At 39.9% G+C, this 24152-nt stretch overlaps 1 protein-coding gene across 2 annotated transcripts in view; it reads right to left on the bottom strand.

The window, feature by feature from the left end:
• The window catches only part of LMTK2 (lemur tyrosine kinase 2), a 94648-nt gene that overhangs the window by 29078 nt on the left and 41418 nt on the right, over positions 1-24152 (bottom strand). For both annotated transcript variants that reach the window (XM_037507127.2, XM_037507128.2), the window contains exons 4-7: positions 21796-21869; positions 20011-20129; positions 16402-16489; positions 4917-5050 (exon numbers count right to left, since the gene is read on the bottom strand). In XM_037507127.2, the coding sequence (XP_037363024.1) occupies positions 4917-5050; positions 16402-16489; positions 20011-20129; positions 21796-21869 (415 nt within the window). The remainder of the gene's footprint in view (positions 1-4916; positions 5051-16401; positions 16490-20010; positions 20130-21795; positions 21870-24152) is intronic.

Raw genomic sequence — 24152 nt, 5'->3', positions numbered from 1 at the left:
TGAGAAGCAAGAAAAATGAGGCTTGCCTTGTCTTGTAGAGCACTAGTGAATACAAACAAACTAGAAAATTATTCATTTAAAAATAAAAGTTAAGGCCTCCCCGGTGGCGCAGCGGTTGAGCGCTGGGTTGCGAAGCTGCCCGCGGCCTCTGCGGCGCCGGTTCGATCCCCGGCTGCTCCCCGGCCACCGGAGGAGGGTCCCACATGGCGCGCAGACCTCTCCTGCCGCCCGCTGCTCCCCTCAGCAGTGTACTTCGGTCCTTCTGCCTGCTCTGCTCCCTGCTCTGGCTCTGGTGAATTCTCTCACCCTCCCGCGCTTCTGACTGTACCCAGTGCATGTATAAACAAAACAAACAAACAAACCAGCAAACAAATAAAGCATGCCTCTATTAAAAAAAAAATAATAAAATAAAAATAAAAATAAAAATAAAAGTTAAAATGTACTGAATGGTTTCTGTGTGCCAGGAATTGTTTTTAAGTATTGTGTAGATAGCAACCAGCTCCAAGAGGCTCAAGAGTCAAGTTTAAACTACTCGTGAAGTTAGTGGCTAAAGTAGACAAACTGCTCACCATTTTGACCATCAATACCTTCCTCTGTAAAATGCAATTTATAATGTGGCACCTGCCTCAGGCTCTTAGGCTGTTCTCAGGATTAGATAACTCTTCACAGAGAGCTTTGCAAAGCCTGGAACACACTGATGATGCTGCCTAATGTGAATACATGTTTTAACTCTCCAGCAAGAGCGTTAGTTAGCAAAACCTTGCTTTGATTTAAAATACGTATCTTGGGCCTCCCTCGTGGCACAAGGGGTTGGGACGCAACCTGTGAAGCTATCCGCAGCCTCTGTAGCACAAGTTTCATCTCCACCAGGCCAGGGAGCAACCCACAGGGAGCAGCGGACCTCTCCTGACACCCCCGCTGCTCCCCTCAGCAGTGTATTTCAGTCAGTCTGCCTGTTCTGTTCCCCGCTCTGTCTCTGGTGAACCTTCTCACCCCACCCCTCCACCTCTGGCCTGCGCCCCAGCTCTTGTATGCATAGATGCAGAAATCTTTAGGAAAAAAATAAATAAATAAAATACGTATCTTCCCTCACCTCATCTATTTAGAGCATTTGACTTTGAAGATTTAATCAATTAATTTTAAATTGTCTTTATTAAATATCAAAGCAAATGCAAAAAAGGGTAAGGAAACTGGAAACTCTAAAAAACAAGGCCAGCCCCATTGATCAAAGTTATTTTTTCTGCTTCTCCTTTCTCCCCTACTTGTACTGCGTCAGACACTATAATACAAGCTTTAGGATGTCATTAAATCCACATATTAAGAATTTAGCACTATTATGGAGATTTTACTACTGAAGAACAAGAGCTAGACCCGGTGAGTAATCATGACAGATGCTCATCTTTCTTCTCCATTACACATATTAAGTGTTTGCAGAATTTTAGGATTCGAATTCCAAAGTCTAAGGAAAATTCTTAGATTTTCATCATGAAATCAAAATGATGTAGGTACTGTGGTCTTTTTTTTTTTTTTTTTTTTTTCACTTAATACCAGCATGTGCCAGATGCTATCTGTGGCTTTGTTTTGAAATGACCAAAAAATTATTAGCATACAAAATTCTTTTCTTTACAGACCAATTTTCAAATAGAAAACATTAGAAGGATTTTTAAAATATACAATCTAAAGATTTTACACTTACGTAAAGTTACACACTTTTTCTGACTATAAGAAACACTCAAGCTAGAGGTGCAGCACAAGTCAGTTAGCAGCAAGACACTCTACACTTTACAATGTGGATACCTGAGGCACTATTTAAGAAGAAAATAATGCAAAATGGCACCTGCTATTTACCAAGCTCCTGTAATACTAGATACTTTGTGCACTGGGTAACTTAGTAACCTCAATGTTTCAGGCAGAGGGTAACTTTAACTTTAAAATTGGGTGAAATTGGGTGAATGAATCCTCAAGAGGTTCTTTTGTGCACAACTGGCTCCCAGATTTTCCTCAAAGCCACTGCCACAAGTCTCCAGCTACCTCCACTAGGCCCACACTGTCCACAGCTCTCCTTTGCACTTAGTTCACTGCAGTGACCTGGTAGCAGTACACTGGGGCTGCTCAGGAAGAGTGACAGGCTGGGGACAGGAAGTCCCAGGCTTTTGGCCAGCATGGCAGGAACGCAAGAGTGGCAGTCTCTGCTGTTTACGTGGCCTTCACAAATGTCATGTGTACAACCTCAGAAACGCAGGCTGCCTAAGACCCAGGTGTAAGCCCCCTCTTAAACAATAAGGAAACACAATTTAATTGAAGGTACTTTACTAGGTCAGCTTCCATACACAGCTAACAGGTTTTATTTGGACAATGTGGGCTGTTCTATTTTCAACCAACACAGAAAATCTGAATGAGTCAGTAAAGATACATTCTAAATTCCAACTTAAAAATATACTACACAGCATATGACCAACAAAATAAAGTACAAAATTCTGTCCTAGACAGAAATTTTACATAAAATATGGCTACTTTAAAGATTTATTTATTTATACAAGAACCTGGGTACAGGCCAGATGTGCAGGAAGGTAAGAGGATTCACCAGAGACAGAGGGGGGAACAGAACAGACAGACTGACGAAATACACTGCTGAGGGGAGCAGCGGGTGAGACAGGAAAGATCTGCTGCGCCAGGTGGGTTTCTCCCTGGCTGGCCAGGATCTAGCCCACACCAGAGAGGCTGCGGACAGCTTCACAGTGCGGCGCTCAACAGCCTGTGCCACCAGGGAGGCCCTGGCTACTTTTTAAAAGATAATGAAACAGTTGTCAAGTTTCGTTTGGCTTCAAGAATTTTCTTACCTTGAGTTTTTGTACCAGAATAAAATTCAAGCCATATGACTTATCTTTATTTGCTCAAAGTTCACAGGATTTTAAGTAAAACTTTAACCTAAAGAAGTTCACAGGAAAATAACATTCACTCTAACATCTTTGTTAGTTTTTAAAACACAATGGTCAGGGCCTCCCCTGGTGGCACAGTGGTTGAGCGCTGGGCTGCAAAGCTGCCCGCAGCCTCTGCAGCGCCGGTTCGATCCCCGGCCACCGGCGAGGGTTCCACATGGTGCGCAGACCTCTCCTGACACGCCCGCTGCTCCCCTCAGCAGTGTATTTTGTCTGTCTGCCTGTTCTGTTCCTCACTCTGGCTCTGATGAATTCTCTCACCCTCCCGTGCTTCTGACTGTACCCAGCGCTTGTATAAATAAATAAATCTTTAGAAATTAAATTAAAAAAATAAAATACAATGGTCAAAACAGTGGGAGTAAACACTATTTCTGGCATCTGATGACTTTATACTACTGAATCTAACATGATACTCTTTTTAAACACTCCATTCTCCAAAATCTAAAAAACTCCTAAGCCGAGTACTAGGTAATAATCACCTGTGTTTTACAAAAGATTTACAGTACAAATATACTGTGTATTAACCTATTATAAGAGATTAAATATGAAATATAAGATTACACCAATAAAAAAACAAATACATCTTCTTATTTTGAAATTTTGCATAAGGAATTCTGCCTTTGGCCTGAGAAACCTAAAATTCTCCATCTTTTAAAAAGCACTTTATCAGAATGATTTGTTCATTATGCAAGTCAAGCAAGATAGAGATGTATAAGAAAAATGTCAAAAATGTTCCTTTTTCTCCACCTTGAGGTAATACTGAGAATCTCATAGGTACCCTTCCTCTGTTCTCTCTCACACACATACACCCTCTCTACAGATACAACCAAGTTTTTCCTCATTTAAAAAAATGGATAATATATACTATAAATATATTCCTGTGTAGCCTGTTTTTTAAAAAATACTTCATAGACATCCCTGCACATCAATACACACAAGTGTTCCTTTTCAGGTCTTCAGATTGTTAGGAGCTAAGTGATTTAATTAAAACCAACTTTAATTAAAACCTACTTTCTTGGGCAGTCTGAGAAATATTTTAAACATACCCAGGGCTATAAGGCTAGAAGAAAATAAGCAGAAATCTCCCTCTGGGTTCACTGAACCATCATCACAGACAGGACTCAAAGTTCTCAACAAAATACAATGTGCTCCAAAATACTGGCACTGTTCAGTTGGGAACTGAAGATTTTTTTTTTTTTATAGAGGCATGTTTTTTATTTATCTGTTTGTTTGTTTGTTTATACATGCACTGGGTACAGTCAGAAGCGCAGGAGGGTGAGAGAATTCACCAGAGCCAGAGCGGGGAGCAGAGCAGGCAGAAGGACCGAAGTACACTGCTGAGGGGAGCAGCGGGCGGCAGGAGAGGTCTGCACGCCATGTGGGACCCTCCTCCAGTGGCCGGGGAGCAGCCAGGGATCGAACCAGCGCCGCAGAGGCCGCAGGCAGCTTCGCAACCCAGCGCTCAACCACTGCGCCACCGGGGAGGCCCGGGAACTGAAGAGTTTTAACACATACATGTTCTATCAGCCTCTGTGGCCCCAACCAACTGCATCCCCCTGCCTCTCAGGGTGCTGGTCTGAAACCAACGCTGAGGCTGCATACAAAAAGATGCCATTAACCTTTGATCTCCTTTTCCTCTCTCAGGAATGTGAACTGGGTTACAGGGGGATACCTATGACTATACCAGCCTAAAGCTAACATGACAAGTAAAGGTTGCACCAACAGAGGTCACAGAGTAGCCTGGGACTGTTAACTCTGAGGAATGTACCACTTTTTATATTTTCCAAAATTCTAAAAGAAATTTTCAGACCAGACGCTGTATTAAAACATTCTGTTCCCTGGCATTGATTAAAATGAAGCCAAACTCGATCCTTATTCTGATACCACAGCCATTTTGAGTTTTATAAACTCTGTCCTAAGCCCTCTCTAGGCTGCACATCAGTGCATGTGAGGAACACCTCTGTGCCAGGGACCCACCTGTGCAGGAAGTGCAGCTTGTGCATGGCAGCCAGCCCTGCCGCGATCTCACATGCCATCCGCTGCAGCAGCATTGTCTGCGAGTCCCCCCTCAGGTGCTCGTGCTCGTTGCGCAGGTAAGCTTTTAGATCACCCTGCAAAAATCAGTTCAGTTTAGTGTCAAAAGGGAATTCTGTGAACAAACTGTCCATTTAAGATGTGTCTTGTTGACCTTAATTATTATTTAATAGAAATTTGAGTTTGCCAAAGAATCTCTGAACGAGTTTCAACTTACAAGAAAGGAATTCCAACCAAATTATTTCAAAGTTATATATTAGTTTATCTTTGTTGTCTATAGATACATGTAAAACAAAACCAAAAGAGAATCATTTTGCAATGATGCACAATTTAAACTAAGTGTAGAAGTATACAAATTTCTGGATGACCAAGAGATGACAAGGAAATTAGGGAAATGGTGCCACTTGCTGCCTTTAGGTTCTAGAGGCGGTGAAAGAGCATGTCACGAAGGCTACCAGCACAGCTCTGAGTGAGAGAACAAAAGGAAAACAGGCGGAAAGGAGGGCAAGCTCGTTCAGTGCTGGGAACAACTCTCAGGGCTGCCAGCTTCCCCAGGGTGCTGTGCCACCCACAGTTCACTGTGAGGAGAACGTTCCAGCCATTCCGGGAAAATCTGCAAAGTTAGTAAGTCTATTTAGAGGAGAGCAGCAGGAAAATTAACAAATTCACCCGTGCACTGATGTACAAACTTTTAAAAGCTGAATTCCCTGATGTACAAACTTTTAAAAGCTGAGTTCCCCGGTTACACTTCCCTATGCTACAATGTCTTTATTTCATGACTTTTAATTTAGGACTCAAGTTTGGGAGGATGCTGTTTTATGGAAATTGAATCTTCCTTTTCTCCTTATCATATGATTAAAGATTACTGATGTAACAATTCCAAATTAATCATTTAATAAAACTTAAAAGCAAGCCAACAGCTTTCGGTTTTCTTTATGTCTGAATCAATAAGTCACTTGAGAAAGTTTTCTTTGAACAATTAAAGAACATAATATAGTTCTTATAACTGTTACCAAAGATGACAATTTTATTAAATTCCTCCCAGAATAAAATTTTAGAACACAATATTCCTTTGCCAACATCTGTCCACATTTAATCCTAAGTTTATTCTAATATAACTTACAGGGCCATGCCAAGAATCTAAATTTGTTTTCGTTCCCAGTTTCAATGTTCTTTATATGAAAGGGTAATGTTGATGCTAATAATCACTACCATGAGCTTCTGAGCAGCATGCCAAGCACTATGCCAAGAGTTTTCACACTTGTTACCTCAAAAAATTTTACTTCAAAAACCTTTTCCAGATGTGGGATGGGGCATAGGAAGGTTAAGAAATTTGCCCAAGGCCACAGTGCTGAAAATGCTAGGACTATGCTTTTCCTCTTCAGTTTATCAATTTGTTTTGTTTTAAAGATTTATTTTATTTATTTATGCATACAAGAACTGGGGTGTAGGCCCGAGGTACGGGGTGGGGAGGTAGATTCACTAGAGACAGTAGGAAGCAGAATAGGCAGATCTACTGAGATACATTGCTGAGGGGATCAACAGGCGAGACAGGAGAGGTCTGCTGTGCCATGTGGGTTAGCTCCCTGGCTGGGGATCGAACTCATGCCGCAGTGGCTGGAAGTTTTACCTCGATAGTGGTGAGACTTAACCCCTGCGAACACCAGGGAGGCCCCTATCAATTTGTTTAAAAAATTCTATTTAGAGACTGAATTAAACTAGTATGGAGATCAGATCGATTTGTTTTATAAGAATGACCTACATAAGAGTGACAATACCTATAGGACTTGTAGGATTCTCCCAAACGTGATAAAGCCTCTCTCTCTGCCAGGGTAGTTAACTACTCCCTCAAGACCAACCTGTGAACACCACCTCCCCCTCATCCCACCACCCCATCACTGTCTTATTTCTTTCCAAACATAGTGTTTTCTCCTTTTGTTCCCACTGGAATTACACTCCACCCAAATTAGAAACGGACGTCTTTTTTCCCTTTTAAATATATGTGCCCCTCTCTAGCTTAACCCACCTGATGGGAATAAAGACTTGGATGCAATTACATTATTCCAGAGAAATCCCAGCAAAAAGTTCCAGTCCTAGTGGCTAATGAGATTTTCATAAGGTAGCCCATTTGGAAAATGAATATGAAAATAAGTAGTTTATGTTTATTTACATTACCAAAGAAACAATTTCAATCCATTTGTGTAACCCCTTTCTTGCAATGTTCATCTAAGGAAAAAACTACTCTCACACAATAATAGGATTATGCTATGCTGTATCTGGCCAGTTCTAAACACAAAGAAGCTGCTGGCACACCATGAACATTCTTCACAAGTGACTCTGGCTGTGAAGGCAGAGAAATGACAGACTGGGTGTGCGTTACTTTTCAAGGTTATCTAAAGCATATTCATTATAACGCACGCTTCTTAAAACAGCTTTTTTCCAAAATATTCCACTCCCTAAATTCCATTAAAAGATAAAATGTAATAAACAGAAAGGGATTTTGCTTAAGAACATTAATGCCCTAATGTTCCCAGCTTGGCAAACTAGAGCCACTCACCATCTTCATGAGGGGATGAAGGGGCACAACCAAGGCAAATACATCTCTAACCCTAGCAAGAAACTATCACCAACAATTACTGAGGACCCTGATCAGTTTCTCATGGATGAGACTTATAATGGATTGTGCAGGATCCAGGGTTATATTCTAGAAAGATCCTGTTCTTGGTTCCACCGTTTAAAAGAAAAATCAGCAGAAAATTTCATATTACTAAGTATATTAAGAAAGCACTAAAAAATTCAAATGCAGATAAAGTTATATATTTTTGTAAAGATGTATTTGTTTATGCACACACGAACTGGGGTACAGGCCAGAGGTGCAGGGGATGAGAAGATTCACCAGAGACAGAGTGGGGAGCAGGATGGGTGGATTTACTGCTAAGGGGAGAAGCAGGCGAGACAGGAGAAGTCTGCTGCACCATATGTGGGTTAACTCCCTGGCCTGGGATGGGACCCAGGCCGCAAAGGTGACAGCACTGAGTCTTAACCCCTAGGCCACCAATGAAGCCAAATAATGTATTCTGAATTACAATAAAGTTTCCTTTATTCAAGTTTTAAAAACTTCTCAGAGCCTCCCTCAAACCATCCAAAAAACTCAACAAGAAAAATTTATGACACTAGATGGCAGCAAAGTGCAATACTAGCAACTCAACAGACCAGCAACTTGGAAAGTCTTGGAATGGGTCATCCAAGATCTTTAAATGGATTACTAAAAGTGTCCTCTTAAATTCCAACATGAACTGCCATGGGAGCCTTATCCAGCCTTTTCTGCAGGACACTGAGAAAAGTGAATTAATTTCTATACAATATAAAAACACAAGTAAGCAGCTCTGTAACTGAAAAATTAGTCATTTATGTTTAATAGGCTGATTTGGGGGAAAATTTATGATTTTTAAACAAAAATTTGAATGAAAGGGTAAAAGAATTGTAAGTTACATACCCAGCACCCTGCTGATGAAATAAAACATCACAGCAGAACATCCCCATGTAGGGCCTCCCCGGTGGCGCAGCGGTTGAGCGCTGGGTTGCGAAGCTGCCCGCGGCCTCTGCAGCGCCGGTTCGATCCCCAGCCTCTCCCCGGCCACCAGAGGAGGGTCCCACATGGCGTGCAGACCTCTCCTGCCACCCGCTGCTCCCCTCAGCAGTGTACTTCGGTCCTTCTGCCTGCTCTGCTCCCCGCTTGAATTCTCTCACCCTCCCGCGCTTCTGACTGTACCCAGTGCATGTATAAACAAAACAAACAAACAAATAAATAACATGCCTCTATTTAAAAAAAAAAAAAAAAAAGAACATCCCCATGTAGCCTGTCCCATCACCCCTCCTCCACCTGGGCTGTTTCTTAACTCCTACAAGTTCTGCGGCTATTGTTCTCATCACCTCTTGAGCTCCCCACATCTATATCCACTTCCTTACACATTGTCTTCTGTTATTATGGGTCTTACTTCATTAAGCTCACCCCTTCTTTCTGCTCTCATGCTAAAATACCTCCCAGGTAAATGTAACAAAGAACCAAACCAGCTCCCTCTGCCTCCACACCATTCCTTTCCTACTGCCATCCCATCTCCTCTTCTCCTCACATATAAACTCAAAAGCCTGGTCTGTTCTGGTTGGCCCACCCCAGCTTCCCACTCTCTCAAGAACCCATGTCGGGGCCTCCCCAGTGGCGCAGTGGTTGAGCGCTAGGTTGCGAAGCTGCCCGTAGACTCTGCAGCGCTGGTTCAATCCCCGGCCACTGGGTGAGGGTCCCACATGGCGCGCAGACCTCTCCTGCGGCCCGCTGCTCCCCTCAGCAATGTACTTCGTCAGTCTGCCTTGTTCTGTTTCCCACTCTGGCTCTGGTGAAATCTCTCACCCTCCCGCGCTTCTGACTGTACCCAGTGCTTATATAAATAAATAAATCTTTTTTTTTTTTTTTTAATGTAAAAAAAAAAGAACCCATGTCGGCTGCAGCTGCTTCCCCACAGGGCCATCACTGATGTCAAATGCATCACCAGGTGATGGCCCCACTCCTTCCTTCACCAGTCTCCTGGCTCTCTTCCTGTCTCATTGGTCACTCCTCAGTCCCCTTTGCTGGATCATCCTCCTCTTACTGATGTGTAAGTGCTGGAACACCTGGGCTCTGTCCCTGGTCCCTGTCAGAGTGACACTCATTCCCAGGCAATTTTATTTAACTTCAGGCTGGAAAAACCATCACTCAGATTTCTCTGGCCCAAATTCAGAGGAGCCCCAGACTCATCTAACCAATGCTGATATGAGACCCTCCCTGGATGCTCTAACAGGTAGTTCAAATCAATCCATTCTTTCTCAGGAGGCATCAGGAAATTATTTTCCCAGTGGATCTGACCAAAACATCAGACGTCATTTCTTGAGTTTTCTGTCTCTACACTTCCACATCTAACCCATCATCAAGTCCTGGACCTGTTATCATACTAAATTCAGAATCAGACTTACTTTCACTGACTCCACAGTGGCCATGCAAGTCCCAGGCACCACCCTATTTTGTGTGGATTACCCAGGAGCCCCTGTGTGGCCTTCAGGCTTCTACTCAGAGCAGCCAGAGTGAATTTTTTAAAATATGAATCAAATCAAGACACACAACTGCTTAAGATCACCCCCTGGTTCCCCCCTGGAATTTCATTTGTTTACCTGCTGCCTTTCCCACTAGCAAGCAAGTTGCATATGGCTGGGCCTCTGTCTACTTCTTCTGCTTTTTTTTAAAGATTTATTTATTTATACAAGATCTGGGGTACAGGCCAGATGCACGGGAGGGTGAGAGGATTCACCAGAGACAGAGCCGGAAACAGAACAAGCAAATTGACAAATACACTGCTGAGGAGAGCAGCGGGCGAGACAGGAGAGGTCTGCTGCACCATGTGGGATTCTTGCCGGCCGACCAGGATCAAACCCGCGCTGCAAAAGCTGCGGACAGCTTCACAGCATGGCGCTCAACCACCTGCAACACCAGGGAGGCCCCTCTGTATACTTCTTTTTTTTTTTTTTTAAGATTTATTCATTTATTTATACAAGCACTGGGTACAGTCAGAAGAGCGGGAGAACAGTGCTGCAGAGGCTACGGGCAGCCTTGCAGCCCAGCGCTCAACTGCTACGCCACCGGGGAGGCCCCACACCTCTGTATACTTCTTCACTGCATCCCCAGGACCTAGATTAGCATTGGGCAGACAGCAAAGATTTGACAAATATGTGCTCTGTGAGTGGGAGAAAAAAAATAACAAAACTTATTGAGACATTCTAAATGATGTGTTCCCTCCCAAATTAAAGTTTGGACAACCATATTTTCCAATGTAGTTCCATCATATTTTAATGATCTTCCATGAGTAAGTCTGTAATGTCAAAATTTGAATAGGCTTTAATTTATTTCATTACTTTGCACATTAAAGCTAACCGAAAACAGTTAACATGGAAAAATGTTTTATGTTAAGTAAAACCTAAGCGATTCCTTAGGAAGTTTTATCTTTGTAACCAGCAAATGCAATAGATTCTACTTCAAGAATAGGGGATCTAGAATACTTAAGACTCTCCTTTAGAACATAATCACTTAGATGTAATGCATTCTCCACATACATTAGAGACATGCACTGGACAACACAGATATAATGCAAGACACATATGTAATTTTAAAATTTCTAACAGCAATAGCAAAGTCATAATAAGAAACATGCTAACTTTAATAATGCATTTATTTGACCCAGTATGTCCAAAATAATACCATACTGATGTGTAATCAACATTTAAAAATTAAGATATTTAATTCTTTTGCACTGAAGTCCTCAGATCTGATATGCATTGTAAACTTTATAGCATAACAGTTCAGACCCGCCACGCTTTCCGTGCTCAGTAGTCACCGTGCCTGGGGGCTATTGACCTGGGAAGTGCAGATATAGACAGTGGCAGGCTCCCAATCAGTCCCTAGCACCACTGGCACTGCAACTGGAGGCCAGCATTAAGCACACTGTTCTCACCACATGTTTGCCCTGAGTGCCAATTCCAGGTTTGATGTTGGGGCCCTAGCAGTGATGACCCATAACTGCAGTGACACAAGGGAAAACATAGTATTTGGGAGGAGGGGAGGCCACACAGAGCAGGTGGGATCAGCATCAAGAAGTAACCAACCCCAGGAAACCAAAGGGTGGGAGAAGCAACCACCAGGGACCAGGAAGGGCCTGACCACAGCTGAGCAACCTATGAGCAAGGAGAGAGGGTAGGGCACGTCACCTTCCCCTCCAGCCACCTCACCACTCTCTTGTCAAGCCTAATAACATCATCTTCTCGTGCAGCACAAGCATATGGCTGAGTCAGGGGCCACTGCTCACAAGCACTTCTGTTCCACTTTAATTCCATGTCTTCTCTTTCTACAGAAGCCCATGCCCAGCCCTACAGGGGACTCTGGTGCATGGGTTTAACCAGTACATTTATAAATAGGACATGCCATCAATTAGGCATTTTCTGCACAAAAGGTCAATTCTAAAATGGAGGCTTTCCACTAGTGGAAAAAATACATATAAGCATTAAATCATTGTGTAAAAGTACAGCAACTCCTTACTTAACATTGGGGTGTTATTTGAAAACTGACTTGAAATGAAATGATGAGTAACGAAACCAACTTTACCACAGAATGAAATAAATAGGAGTTATGTTCCCATAGCATACTTCTGGTCACAAAAACATCATCAAACTTCTAAATAAAGGCTCCAAACACTTCTGATATTCAACAATCATTTATATTCATTCATTCTTCCCTTTTCCAACCCATTTATTCCAGTTCAGGGTCAAGGGTGACTGCAGCCTCTTCTGGCAGCTCAGGGCACAAGGTGAGCACCAACCCCAGACAGGATGCCCTTGACTACAGGGTACACTGGCATACACCCCCACATTTACGTAGAGACAATGAACCTCATATGACATCTTTACAATGTGGGAGGAGACCAGAGTCCCCAGAAAAAACCCATAGACATAAGGAGAACATGCAGATTCCATAAAGGCAAGGCCCCTAGTCCCAGGGAATCAACTTCTTTTTCTCATCAATGTCATAACGAAACAACATGAAATGAAACAATGCATCTTTGAGGACCTGCTGCACACAGAATAAAATTAAGTCAGCAGTTAAAGTCCCCACTTTGCCATTACTAATTATGTGACCCTGGCAGTCAATTCACAAAGACAAAGAATGGGCAGGAAGTCAGAGACCTGGGTTTACTTCTTCAATGAGTCCCTTCTCTCAGTATGTTTCCCAATCTGTAAAATGAAGTCACTGACACCTACCTCATAGGGTTCTCAAGAAAACTCATTAAATGGAGAACAAATACCAGATACCCCACACAAGGCCTGGAACAGACATGTTAAAGCCTCCCCTTCCTTCCAGCCAAGGTTCCTTCCGGCATCAAAAGCCCACTATCCTAAGCCTAAAGACTCTTCATGAGGTTTATCACTGCTAATTTCTTTCGGAAATCACTCACTGCTTTATTGGCTGAGTATCGTAAAGGAAACCTATATGTTCCATTTAAGAATGCACCTTGTCAAACAAAATATCATCTCTTGCTTCCAAGTCAGGTGACAGAGTCAAAGGAACTGCTGATTCTCAAGAAAAGATTGAGAGAGCAAAGTTTAACCTACATCCTTACCTTTATCACCTCAGCTTGCAGCCTGGTCTCCAAAGTGATTTGTCTCTCAGCTTTTCACTCTTCTGATGGATCTTGCCAACCCACCCAGTCTCCACCCCTCCTGGGTCATGTGTTGTTGCCCCCCCATGCATACGCGTACTGTTGGGCTTCCCTACCTGCCCACGCTGCTCTGCTCTCCTTTTCTGCCTGAAGAAAGCCCACACAAGCACTCTTCAAACACTTGAATCAAAGGCCACTTCCTTTGCAAAGCCTTCCCTAGTAATCCTAATGAAAATCTCTATGCAGTAAGTCCTCATTTACCAGGCTCGCATACATTCTCCTATAAACTTTGATTTTAACTGAACCAATATATAATAAAAGCAGGGCCTCAAATAGCACCATTTCACTTAATGTGGGTTGGGGTTTTTGTTCTTCTCTCATCAATATTTTTTTTTCCCCCCTAGAGGCATGTTTTATTTATTTATTTGTTTGTTTGTTTGTTTGTTTTCGTTTTATACATGCACTGGGTACAGTCAGAAGCGCGGGAGGGTGAGAGAATTCACCAGAGCCAGAATGGGGAGCACAGCAGGCAGAAGGACCGAAGTACACTGCTGAGGGGAGCAGCGGGCAGCAGGAGAGGTCTGCGCGCCATGTGGGACCCTCCTCCGGTGGCCGGGGAGCAGCCGGGGATCGAGCCGGCGCCGCAGAGGCCGCGGGCAGCTTCGCAACCCAGCGCTCAACCGCTGCGCCACCGGGGAGGCCCTTCTCTCATCAATATTATAAGGAAACCATACTGAACTAAACAACAATACTGGAGGACCTGCTTTACTTAAATACATACTACTCTCAAATTTATTTGATAATTGTGATTAAGTAACTAAAAATGAATGAAAATAACTACCAATTCCTGAACACTTAGGAGTTACTGAGTACTTACTATGTGCTCAGTAATTTAAATGCATCATCTTATTTAAGGTAGATAAGAGCAGGCATTATTTCCCTACTTTACCGATATCTCAAATGAGATTTAAAGTTAGGTAATTTTCCAAGGTGAGACACAAGTAAGGAACAGAATGAGTATCTGAAGGTAGACAGTCTAGCTTTACAGGCAGAAAAGGTAGGGATGGCATTACTCACCTTTGCACTCTTTAGAGCACTGGGTATATCTTTGTACTCAACAGGTGTACAATACATTTTTGTTGAATGAGTGATCCTTAACCAAAACCAGTCTCATTGCCTTGATATTAGCTCTAAGTACCTCCTTGGCAGCAGGTTATATTCAACACCCTGCGGGGATCTGTCAACTCAGTTCAGGCACTTATACCACTAGTATCACAAGTCACAGTCCTGCTAACTCACTAAGAAGAGTTTTCATCTTTCATAAAACTATGAATAAGTGCTGTTTAAAAACAGACTGGTAATTCTATTTTACAAAGAACTACTTAAGTACAAAAACATTCTCTCCTTCCACTTAAAAGCATGATCACTGCTGGTAACAACTGAAAGGTGATGTTCATTCAACAGCTCCTGACCTACTAAGAACATGGGGCGTCCTTTCACTGTGACTATAGCTATTTATTTGTAACCTTGGCAACTGCCCTTGGACCTTTGGACCTTGAATGGTGCCCCTCTGCTTAGCTGGTCTTTTTCTGAGAAGGTAACATGTAGCATAGCACCTTAATTTTTTTTTTTTTTATAGAGGCATGTTTTTATTTATTTATATATTTATTTGTTTTGTTTTTGTTTATACATGCACTGGGTACAGTCAGAAGCGCGGGAGGGTGAGAGAGTTCACCAGAGCCAGAGCGGGGAGCAGAGCAGGCAGAAGGACCGAAGTACACTGCTGAGGGGAGCAGCGGGCGGCAGGAGAGGTCTGCGCGCCTTGTGGGACCCTCCTCCGGTGGCCGGGGAGCAGCCGGGGATCGAACCGGCACCGCAGAGGCCCCGGGCAGCTTCACAACCCAGCGCTCAACCGCTGCGCCACCGGGGAGGCCCAGCACCTTAATTGATAGTAGGTAATTACCAATGGTTTTTTCACTGAAGTAAAAAACATAACATACAATTATCACCTTAACCATTTCTAAGTGTACAGTTCAGCAGTGTTAAGTACATCCACACTGTTGTGCAGCTATCATCCAAAACAGTTCCAAATTGGAACTCCATACCCATTAAAAGTTAACGGTCCACTTCTTCTCCCCCCAGTTCCTAGCAACCACCACTCTACAGCCTGTCTCTGAGTATGACTGCTTTAGCTACCTCATAAAGTAGAATCATATAATATTTGGTTTTTTGTGGCTGGTCTATCTCACTTAGCATAATATCCTCAGGGTTCACTCATAATGCAGCATGTGCCAGCCTTTCTTTCCTTTCTAAAGCTGAATAATATTCCACTGTGTGGAAAGATCAAATTTTGTTTATCTATTCATAAGTGGGCATTTGCACAAAAAACAATCTTTCCAACTGTAAATCTCCACGAATAATACTATCTAAGAAATAAGGGTATTAATTTTATGTTAAGAAAATAAGTCCTCTAATTAATTAAAAATATAAATGTTACATTCATTCACTATTTTAAAAATATGATAGAGCAAGGGTACTCTATAGGTAAGGACATTCCACAGAGAAACTATTTCAAAATGCTTCACTGAAGTTAAGACCTTAAGCTCTCAGGAAAGGCAAACATAAATCTAAGCTCTGGCCCTGCCATATACTTGATCTATAGCATTTTCTTAATCTCTGCAAATCTTACTTTAATCATATGTAAAGTGTGGACAAATATGATTAAATGTGGTAATGCCGGGGCCTCCCCCAGTGGCGCAGCGGTTGAGCGCTGGGCTGTGAGCTGCCTGCAGCCTCTGCAGTGCCGGTTCGATCCCGGCCGCCAGCAAGTGTCCCACATGTTGCGCAGACCTCTCCTGCCATGCCCGCTGCTCCCCTCAGCAGTGTATTTCCTCACTCTGCCTGTTCTGTTCCCTGCTCTGGCTCTGGTGAATTCTTTCATCCTCCTGTGCTTCTGACTGTACCCAGTGCTTGTATAAATAAATAAATAAATCTTTAAAAAAAAAATAAATGTGGCAATGCCTGCATATAGCTTACCACAGGGATGTAGTATAAAAACACGTGTCAGCTGATACTATTATCAAAGGTAATGAATTAATATGTCATAAAGTCCTTCAAACGGTAACATATTTGAAAAGGTCTTATTCAGCATAGCTTTTTGGAGTCTTGGGCTTGAATTTCTAATAAAAACTTACCAAGTCACAGAACTCAAACACCAAAAGATAAGGAATTGCTTCAACACACTGTCCAACACACTGAAGAATATTTGGATGCTGAAGAACACTGGTAAAAATAAAAAGGCATAGTATTTTTCATCAAGGAGTATGCTATTAAAATTATGCAAACAGGAGTCCAAATTTTAACATTAATAATGATTTAATTACAACAAAATGAAAAGAGCACATTATTATTAGTACTTATCAGATATATATTAACTTATCCAATGATTAAGAAATTAAAGTCAATCAGGCAAACAATTTCACAACATAAAAACAAGAATCTTTAACTTCAGTAATTTATACACATCACTTTGAAGTGGCACTTAAAAAGAAGGCAGGCTATATATGTACATTTAATAAGCACCTGATTTCATCTATCAATGACTCAGTTATTTCTTCAAGCTATCTAGCTTACATATGAGTTCCATACATTTCCATAGTATATGCTAATTTTTTTAGAAAATATTTTATCCAAAATAAAGTAGAAAAGTATGTACATGCCAAAATTATTTACAAAAATTTTGCTTGAAAACAATTATGAATTAAGAGGAAGCTGCAAAGATAGTGTAAGGAAGCCATACGTTCTCTTCACAGTTTTTCCCAGTGGTTACATCTGACACTACAGCGCAAACCAGGGCACTGACACTAAGGTACAATGAGTGTAATAATTCTACCTCCTATTATCACATACACAGATTCATGTGATCACCAGCTCAACAGAATTAGTCCATCACCACAAAAATCTTCCCATGCTACCCTTTCTGCTCAACACACCTCCCAGTCACCTTCTCCCACCACCCCTAAGCCCTGGTAAACACTAATGTTTGCTATTTCTCTAATGTTCTCATTTTGAAATTATGTAAATGGGATCATACAGTACATGGTCCTTTGAGATTGATTTTTTTCACTTAATGCCCCTGAGATCATCCAAGTTGTTACATGTATCAATAGTTTGTTCCTTTTTAATGCTGAACAATACTGCATGGTATATATGTATACCACAATTTGTTTAACCATTCATATATTGAGGGACACTTCGGTATTTACAGTTTTCAGCTACAACAAAAGCTGCTATGAACAATCATGCAAAGATTTTTGTGAAGTTCTTATTGCTATGAAATAAATGCCCACAAGTGTGATAGTTTAGTTACATTATGTGATTTTATGTGTCAGCTAGGCTAGGTCAAGTGCCCAGATATTTGGTCAAATGTTATTATGGGTGTTCCTATGAAGGTATTTTTAGATAAGATCATTTACATCAGTGGGTTTTCAATAAAGCAGGCTGTGTTACATAATGTGGGTGGGCCTCATCCAATGAGTTAAGACCTTAACAGAACAAAGACTAACTTCCTGGGGAAGAAGGAGATCTGCCAGCAGACAGCCTTTCGACTTGAACTGCAACACTGCTTCTTCCCGGGGTCTCAAGTCTGCTCATCCGTCTGCAGATTTTGGACTCACCAGTCCCAAAAATTATGAGAGCAAATTCCTTCAAATTACCTGTCTTTCTACCTATCCACCTATACTTACCTACCCACCCACCCATCCACCCATCCATCCCACTGATCTGTTTCTCTGGAGAACACTGACTAATACATATGGAAAACATGTGCTTGATTTTTTAACAAAGTGAATCTATTTTCCAGGCTGACTATACCACTTTATAGTCCCATTAGGAATGTACAATGGATCCAGTTCCACACATCCTCACCAGCATTTGCTATTGTCACTATTTTATTTTAGCTTTTCTAACATTTATAAAGTGTTATGATCTTAACTAACTACCCTACTGTTCAATATTGCTGAACATCTTTTCACGTGGTTATCAGTTATTCATACATCTTCGGTGAAAAGTGACAGTGCTTTATACTGATGAGCTTTCAGAATTCTTTATAAATTCTAGATATGAGTCCTACGTCATATATGTGATTTGAAAATATTTTCTCCCAGTTGGTAGTATTTTCATCCTCTTACCAAGTTCTTTCATTCCTGATATTAGTAATTTGTGTCTTCTCTCTTTTATTTTTTTGTAGTTTTATTTTTTTGTCAGTTTTGATAGAGGTTTGTCAACCTTCTTACCTTTTCCGAGAATCAGCTTTACAGTTCCTTGATTTTATCCATTATTTTTGTTTTTAATTTTACTGATTCCCTCTCTTTAATATTAGTATTTCCTCCCTTCCTTCTTGTTTTGAGTTAATTTTGTTCTTCTCATTTCAGTCTATAAAGGTCTAAGTTTAGCTTATTAATCCCAGATTTTTCCTTTTTCTAAAGTAACCCCCTATACGTAGTAATCCTCTCTCTCCTGTTTCCATTCTTTTTGTCTTATGGTTTTAGTTTCATTTTCTAAATGTCTTGGCATGGATTTCTCTGGATTTAGACTGTTTGATATTCAGTCAATTTCTTGAACCTGTAGGTTTATCTTTTCTAAATTTGGACATTTTCAGCTAATATTTCTCCAAATACTTTTCAGTCCACATCCTATCTCCTTTCATTCTGGGATGTCTACTGACATAAATGTTAGATCATTTGTCATAGTACTCCAAGTCCCTGAAGCTTTACTTCTTTGTTTTCCCCCAAATCTATTTTCTCTTCATTGTTAAAATTTGGCATTATCGGGCCTCCCCTGGTGGCGCAGCAGTTGAGCGCTGGGCTGCGAAGCTGCCCGCAGCCTCTGCAGCCCCGAGGGTCCCACATGGTGCGACAGACCTCTCCTGCTGCACCCGCTGCTCCCCTCAGCAGTGTGTTTCTTCATCAGTTTGCCTGTTCTGTTCCCTGCTCTGGCTCTGGTGAATTCTCTCACCCTCCCGCGCTTCTGACTGTACCCAGTGCTTACATAAATAAATAAATCTTTAAAAAAAAAAAAAAATTGGCATTATCTTATTATTTTCTCTTCAACTTCATTGATTCTTGTCTTCTCCATTCTGCTGTTGAACTAGTTCACTGAGCTTTTTGTTCTGTTTTGTTATTGTAATATTTTTCAGTTTGAAAATTTTCATTTAGGTTTTCTTTATGTCTTCTATTTCTTTGCTGAGACTTTGTATATATTGTTTCAAGAGTGCTGTATTTTAATTGTTCATTGAAGTGTTTTTATGATGCTTTAAAATTCTTCTCATTCATGTGCACCCAGGGATACATAAAGTAAAATAAAAATCCATGTCAGATAATTCTAACCTTTGTGTCATCTTGGTATCAGTATCTGTTTTGGTTTTGTCTCCCCAAAACATGGGGAATTCTGGACCTGATCAAGAGATAACAGGGAGCCAGTATAAACTGATTTCAGCAAGTGGCATATTGGAATAAGTGTCTGTGAGGTGGTGAGTAGGCAGGTTGGTATGGAGGGCAGAAGGTAGGAGAAGGGTGTGTGTGGGAAGGTGGGGGTTGGTTAACTTTTCCTATTTGAGTTTTCTTGGTTCTTGGAATGATGAATGGATTTGATTGAAACCTGGACACTTCAGGTTTTAAATTATGCAACTTTGATTTTATTTACATCATATATTTTACAAGAGGAAATCCCAAAGAAGTATTAATCAACTGATTTTTGACAGACCACAGACTATGTTTATAGAACAGAAGTTAAGGTTTACTTACTAGTAAGGTTCTCCATTCTTCAAAAAGGTGTCTTGTTCCTTTGGGCTTGCACTTGCTTTTAATTCCTTCACTATTACTCTTGCTACACTAGTGCCTGTGTAAATTTCTCCAAGGAGGACCTAAAAGCAAAGAACAGTTTTTCATTTCACTTTCATCAAAACACTAAAGAAATATGACTCACTTATAAGGAAATGGAATTTAGACAAACAAATTAAGAAACAAAAGTAGATAACCTTCTATTATTTTGCAAACTACCTAACAAAAAGCTTAGAAAACTCAAAATATCTTCCTTCAGTAAAAGGGCCATTTTAAGGTATTCATCAGGCATTACAACATTAAAATATTATATACATATATATTTCTTTTCTATTTATTTAAAAATGTTATACTTTCATGGAAAGTCACAATGACATTATAGAAGAGCAATGTGTAAGTTCAATTCAAACTTGAGTTTCCCGAAAACAAATGTTTCTCAAAAACACTTCAGCTGAGTTTTGTTATTTTGTCCCCTTGAGATATGAGAAAGTAAACTGACAAACTATGTACAAATAAACTCACTGCATAATAACTTTAAAAATCCATGGCATTCCAATTATGCTAGTATTAAAATTTCAGTCAAAACAGACAGAAAAAATATTCCACAGAAATTAACAATATACACAATGAAAATCAGCTACCTGACATAAGAGCAAACAGCAGGTGAAATATTAAATATAACAAAAAAAAAAGAAATATTAAATATAACATAGGGCAATGTAAAGGCACTTCAAAATACAATATTTTAAGACAGTTTTTATATTTTTTATAAAACAATTAATTTTTAGTGTCCTGGAAATAGAGACTAACAACAGATCTCAACTGTGTTTATTAGGAATATCAGAAAAAAAAAAAGAACAGGATAAGAAATTCTGATAATTAAGTCATATTCTTTGTTTCAAATAGCCAGTTTATCTATGTACAGTAAGCCTAATAATCACAAGGTATCAATATCAAAAGAGAGAAAGATTATAGTAGACTATTGTAGCAACCTGGCTTATGGGTCTCCCTTGGTACCACCACTATTGTTGTCATTCTTGGAGTCCAATATCTGCAGGGATAATTCATTCAACACCTTGAACTTTCAGTTCTTTGGCTTCAATTCCAATAATTTCTTCTACAACCCCATCTAAGCAAACACTCCCATGGGCCTAGACTTAGCTAATAATTAATGATATTACGTCCTAAACCTCGGATTTTCACTTCTCTGTCTTTACCAGTCCTTTTATTTTCAGCTCACTTATTTCAACACTCTAACTCAACAAGTGGAATCATTACACTTTTCTACCATCCTTCCCCTACCACAGCTCCTACGCCCCTTCCTGACAGATTGAACCTTTGCGATGGTTTTAATTATAACAAGACTATCTATCTACAATTCTAAAGTGGCCATAAGGGGAAGTGGGAAGAGTAAGAGGACCAGGGGACAAGGAGTAAGAAACAAATAATTTAACTTGAGAAGGATAAAAAGCTTCTAAAATTCCATGTCTCTTTTCCCCTCTTATTATTCTCATGCCAATAATTTAAAAAGTCTCTGATATGTAAGCAAAAGAAACTCCTTGAAAAAACTTACATATACAGGGATGTTAAAGCCCACATTCCCATTTGATTTCATCAAGGGATGATGGGGAAACTCAATGAGAACTACAATGTTTGGAGTGAATGCGGGATGTCCCAAGTGCAATTCTTAATTAGCTTTTAATTGTAAACAGTACAACTATGAAGAAAAAAAAGTGGATAACATTTTACCTTTCCAAACCAGCCATTTCCAATTTCCTGTATATAGTTCAGACTGTGGCGGGCAACTTGAGACTTCAAACCTTCTGTAGGAAAAGGAACATTAAAAACTAAATAGGGCGTTTGATGGAAATAAAGTATTAAATAGGTAACCTAAACTACCAAGACTAACATAAATTTAATGCCTGTGCTAATAAGGCAGACTAAATACACAAAACATGTCTTTCAAACTAGTAATACCAGTACATATCAAGTTTTTAAACTGACAATATTTTTTAGTAAGTATCCTACCCTGATTCCTTCAAACTGGCATTGCTTGTCTGATCCAACTACTCTACTATAACCATGAATCACCAGTCCATTGGCCTTTACTTGATCCATCGCAGCAAGAGAGCTACTCATCACATAGAAAGGGTCTTCAATAAAATTAATAATTTTTCATCAGAAACCGTGAAGGCCAGAAGAGATGACATATACAAAGTGCTGAAAGAAAAGAACTGGCAACCAAGAATTCTACCCCTGGTAAACTATCTCACAAAAATGAAGTAGAAACGAAGACATTCCCAGATTTTAAAAAAAAATTTTTTTTGGTCTGCTGCCAGCATACCAACCCTTCCAGAAATGCTAAAAGAAGTTCATTAATTTAGTTTAGTTAATTTAGTTTAGTTAACTAAATTCATTAATTTAGTTAAGGAGATTAAATAGTAACTCAACACCATATAAAGAAATAGACATCTCTGGTAATGGTAACCACACAAGTAAATATTAAAGTTAGTATTTATTGTATATTTGGTACATAGCTCCTCTTTTTATATACGTTACATGATTGAAAAGACAAACACAAAATTATTTGTCTATATTAAAGGGCACACAGTGTGTATAAAGCTGTAATTTGTGACAACATAAAGGGAAGGGACTGAGCTTTTATAGGAGCAAAGATTTTGTATGTTCTTAAAGCCAAGTTGATATCAATTCAAACTCAGTTATAAATTTAAGGTAATTGTATCTCCATCATAATCATTGAGAAAGTAGTTAAAAATATACATACATGAAAGGGACTGAAAAGAGGAAAAAATGGCAAGCCTAAAAAAATTTTAAATATGCATCAAAATTCCAATGGTCTATTTTGCAGAAATGGTAAAAAAAAATCCCAAAATCCCTATTGTAAGGGACTCTGAATAGCCAAAACATTGAAAAAGAAAAATAAAGATGGAAGACTCACTTCTCAATTTCAAAACTTACTACAAAGCTATGTTAATCAAAACAGTGTGGGTACTGACAAAAAGATAAATAAACCAATGGAACACAAGTAAAAGTCCAAACATAAACCCAAACAAACAATGTCAGCTGATTTTTAACAAGAGTGCCAAGCCATTTCAATGGGGCAAAGAACAACCCCTTCAAATGTAATTGCTAGCACAATGAGATAACCACACTAAAAGAATGACACCTCATACCTCGTAACAGATACAAAAATTAACTCAAAAAGTGTCAAAGATCTAAATTTAAGAACTAAAAGTGTAAGACTCAGACGATGACATCACAGCATATCTTCATGACCTTGGATTTGACAATTTGACAACTGTTTCTTAAACAGTTATGACACTAAAAACATAAGCAACAAATGAAAAAAAAATAGATATTGGATTTCCTCAAAATTAAAAACTGTAGTGTATCAAAGGACACTATCAAAACAGTGAAATGACAAAATTGGAGAAAAGTATTTGCAAATCACATATTATGATGAAAGTAATATACACAAACAGTGTGTATTGGAGCCAGGAACAGACAAATTAATGAAATAGGGGGCAAAGTCGAGAATAAACCCAAACACAAATGGAACTAAAGAGCAGAGAGGAATGAAAGGACCAATTAATGAATAAAAGTGACAACAACATATTATCCACAAGGAAAACTCAAATTGGATTCCCTCCTAAAACCACACTCAAAAATCAACTCAGGATTTCTTATGGATTTAAACGTCAAAGCAGAATATTAACAAAAAGCATTCTGATCATAGGATGAACATAAAAGAATTTCTTAAGGCATAAAACGCCGTGACTCTAAAAAAATGTTTAACTCTGAAATACTTAAATTTGGCTATATTAAAATAACAAGCAGTATTCATCAAAAAATTCCTTTTTTGCACATCTGATTAATATTTTTAATGCACCATTTTTATTTTCTCTTTAGTATATTTTTTCATTCTCTTCTTAGTGGTTACCATGGAGATTACCATTATCCTAATTTATAACAATCTAGTTTGAACAGATACCAACTAAACTTCAACAGCAAAAGCATACACCATTTGATACCCAACTGGCAGGAATATAATACACTGGCACAACGCCTATGGAGAAGGGTAGGAT

Source organism: Talpa occidentalis, unplaced genomic scaffold, assembly GCF_014898055.3.
Source record: "Talpa occidentalis isolate TD23 unplaced genomic scaffold, MPIMG_talOcc4v2.1 talOcc4.12, whole genome shotgun sequence".
Lineage (NCBI taxonomy): Eukaryota > Metazoa > Chordata > Mammalia > Eulipotyphla > Talpidae > Talpa > Talpa occidentalis.
Note: the sequence above shows the minus strand (reverse complement) of the source record. Positions and strands in the feature narration are given on the sequence as shown.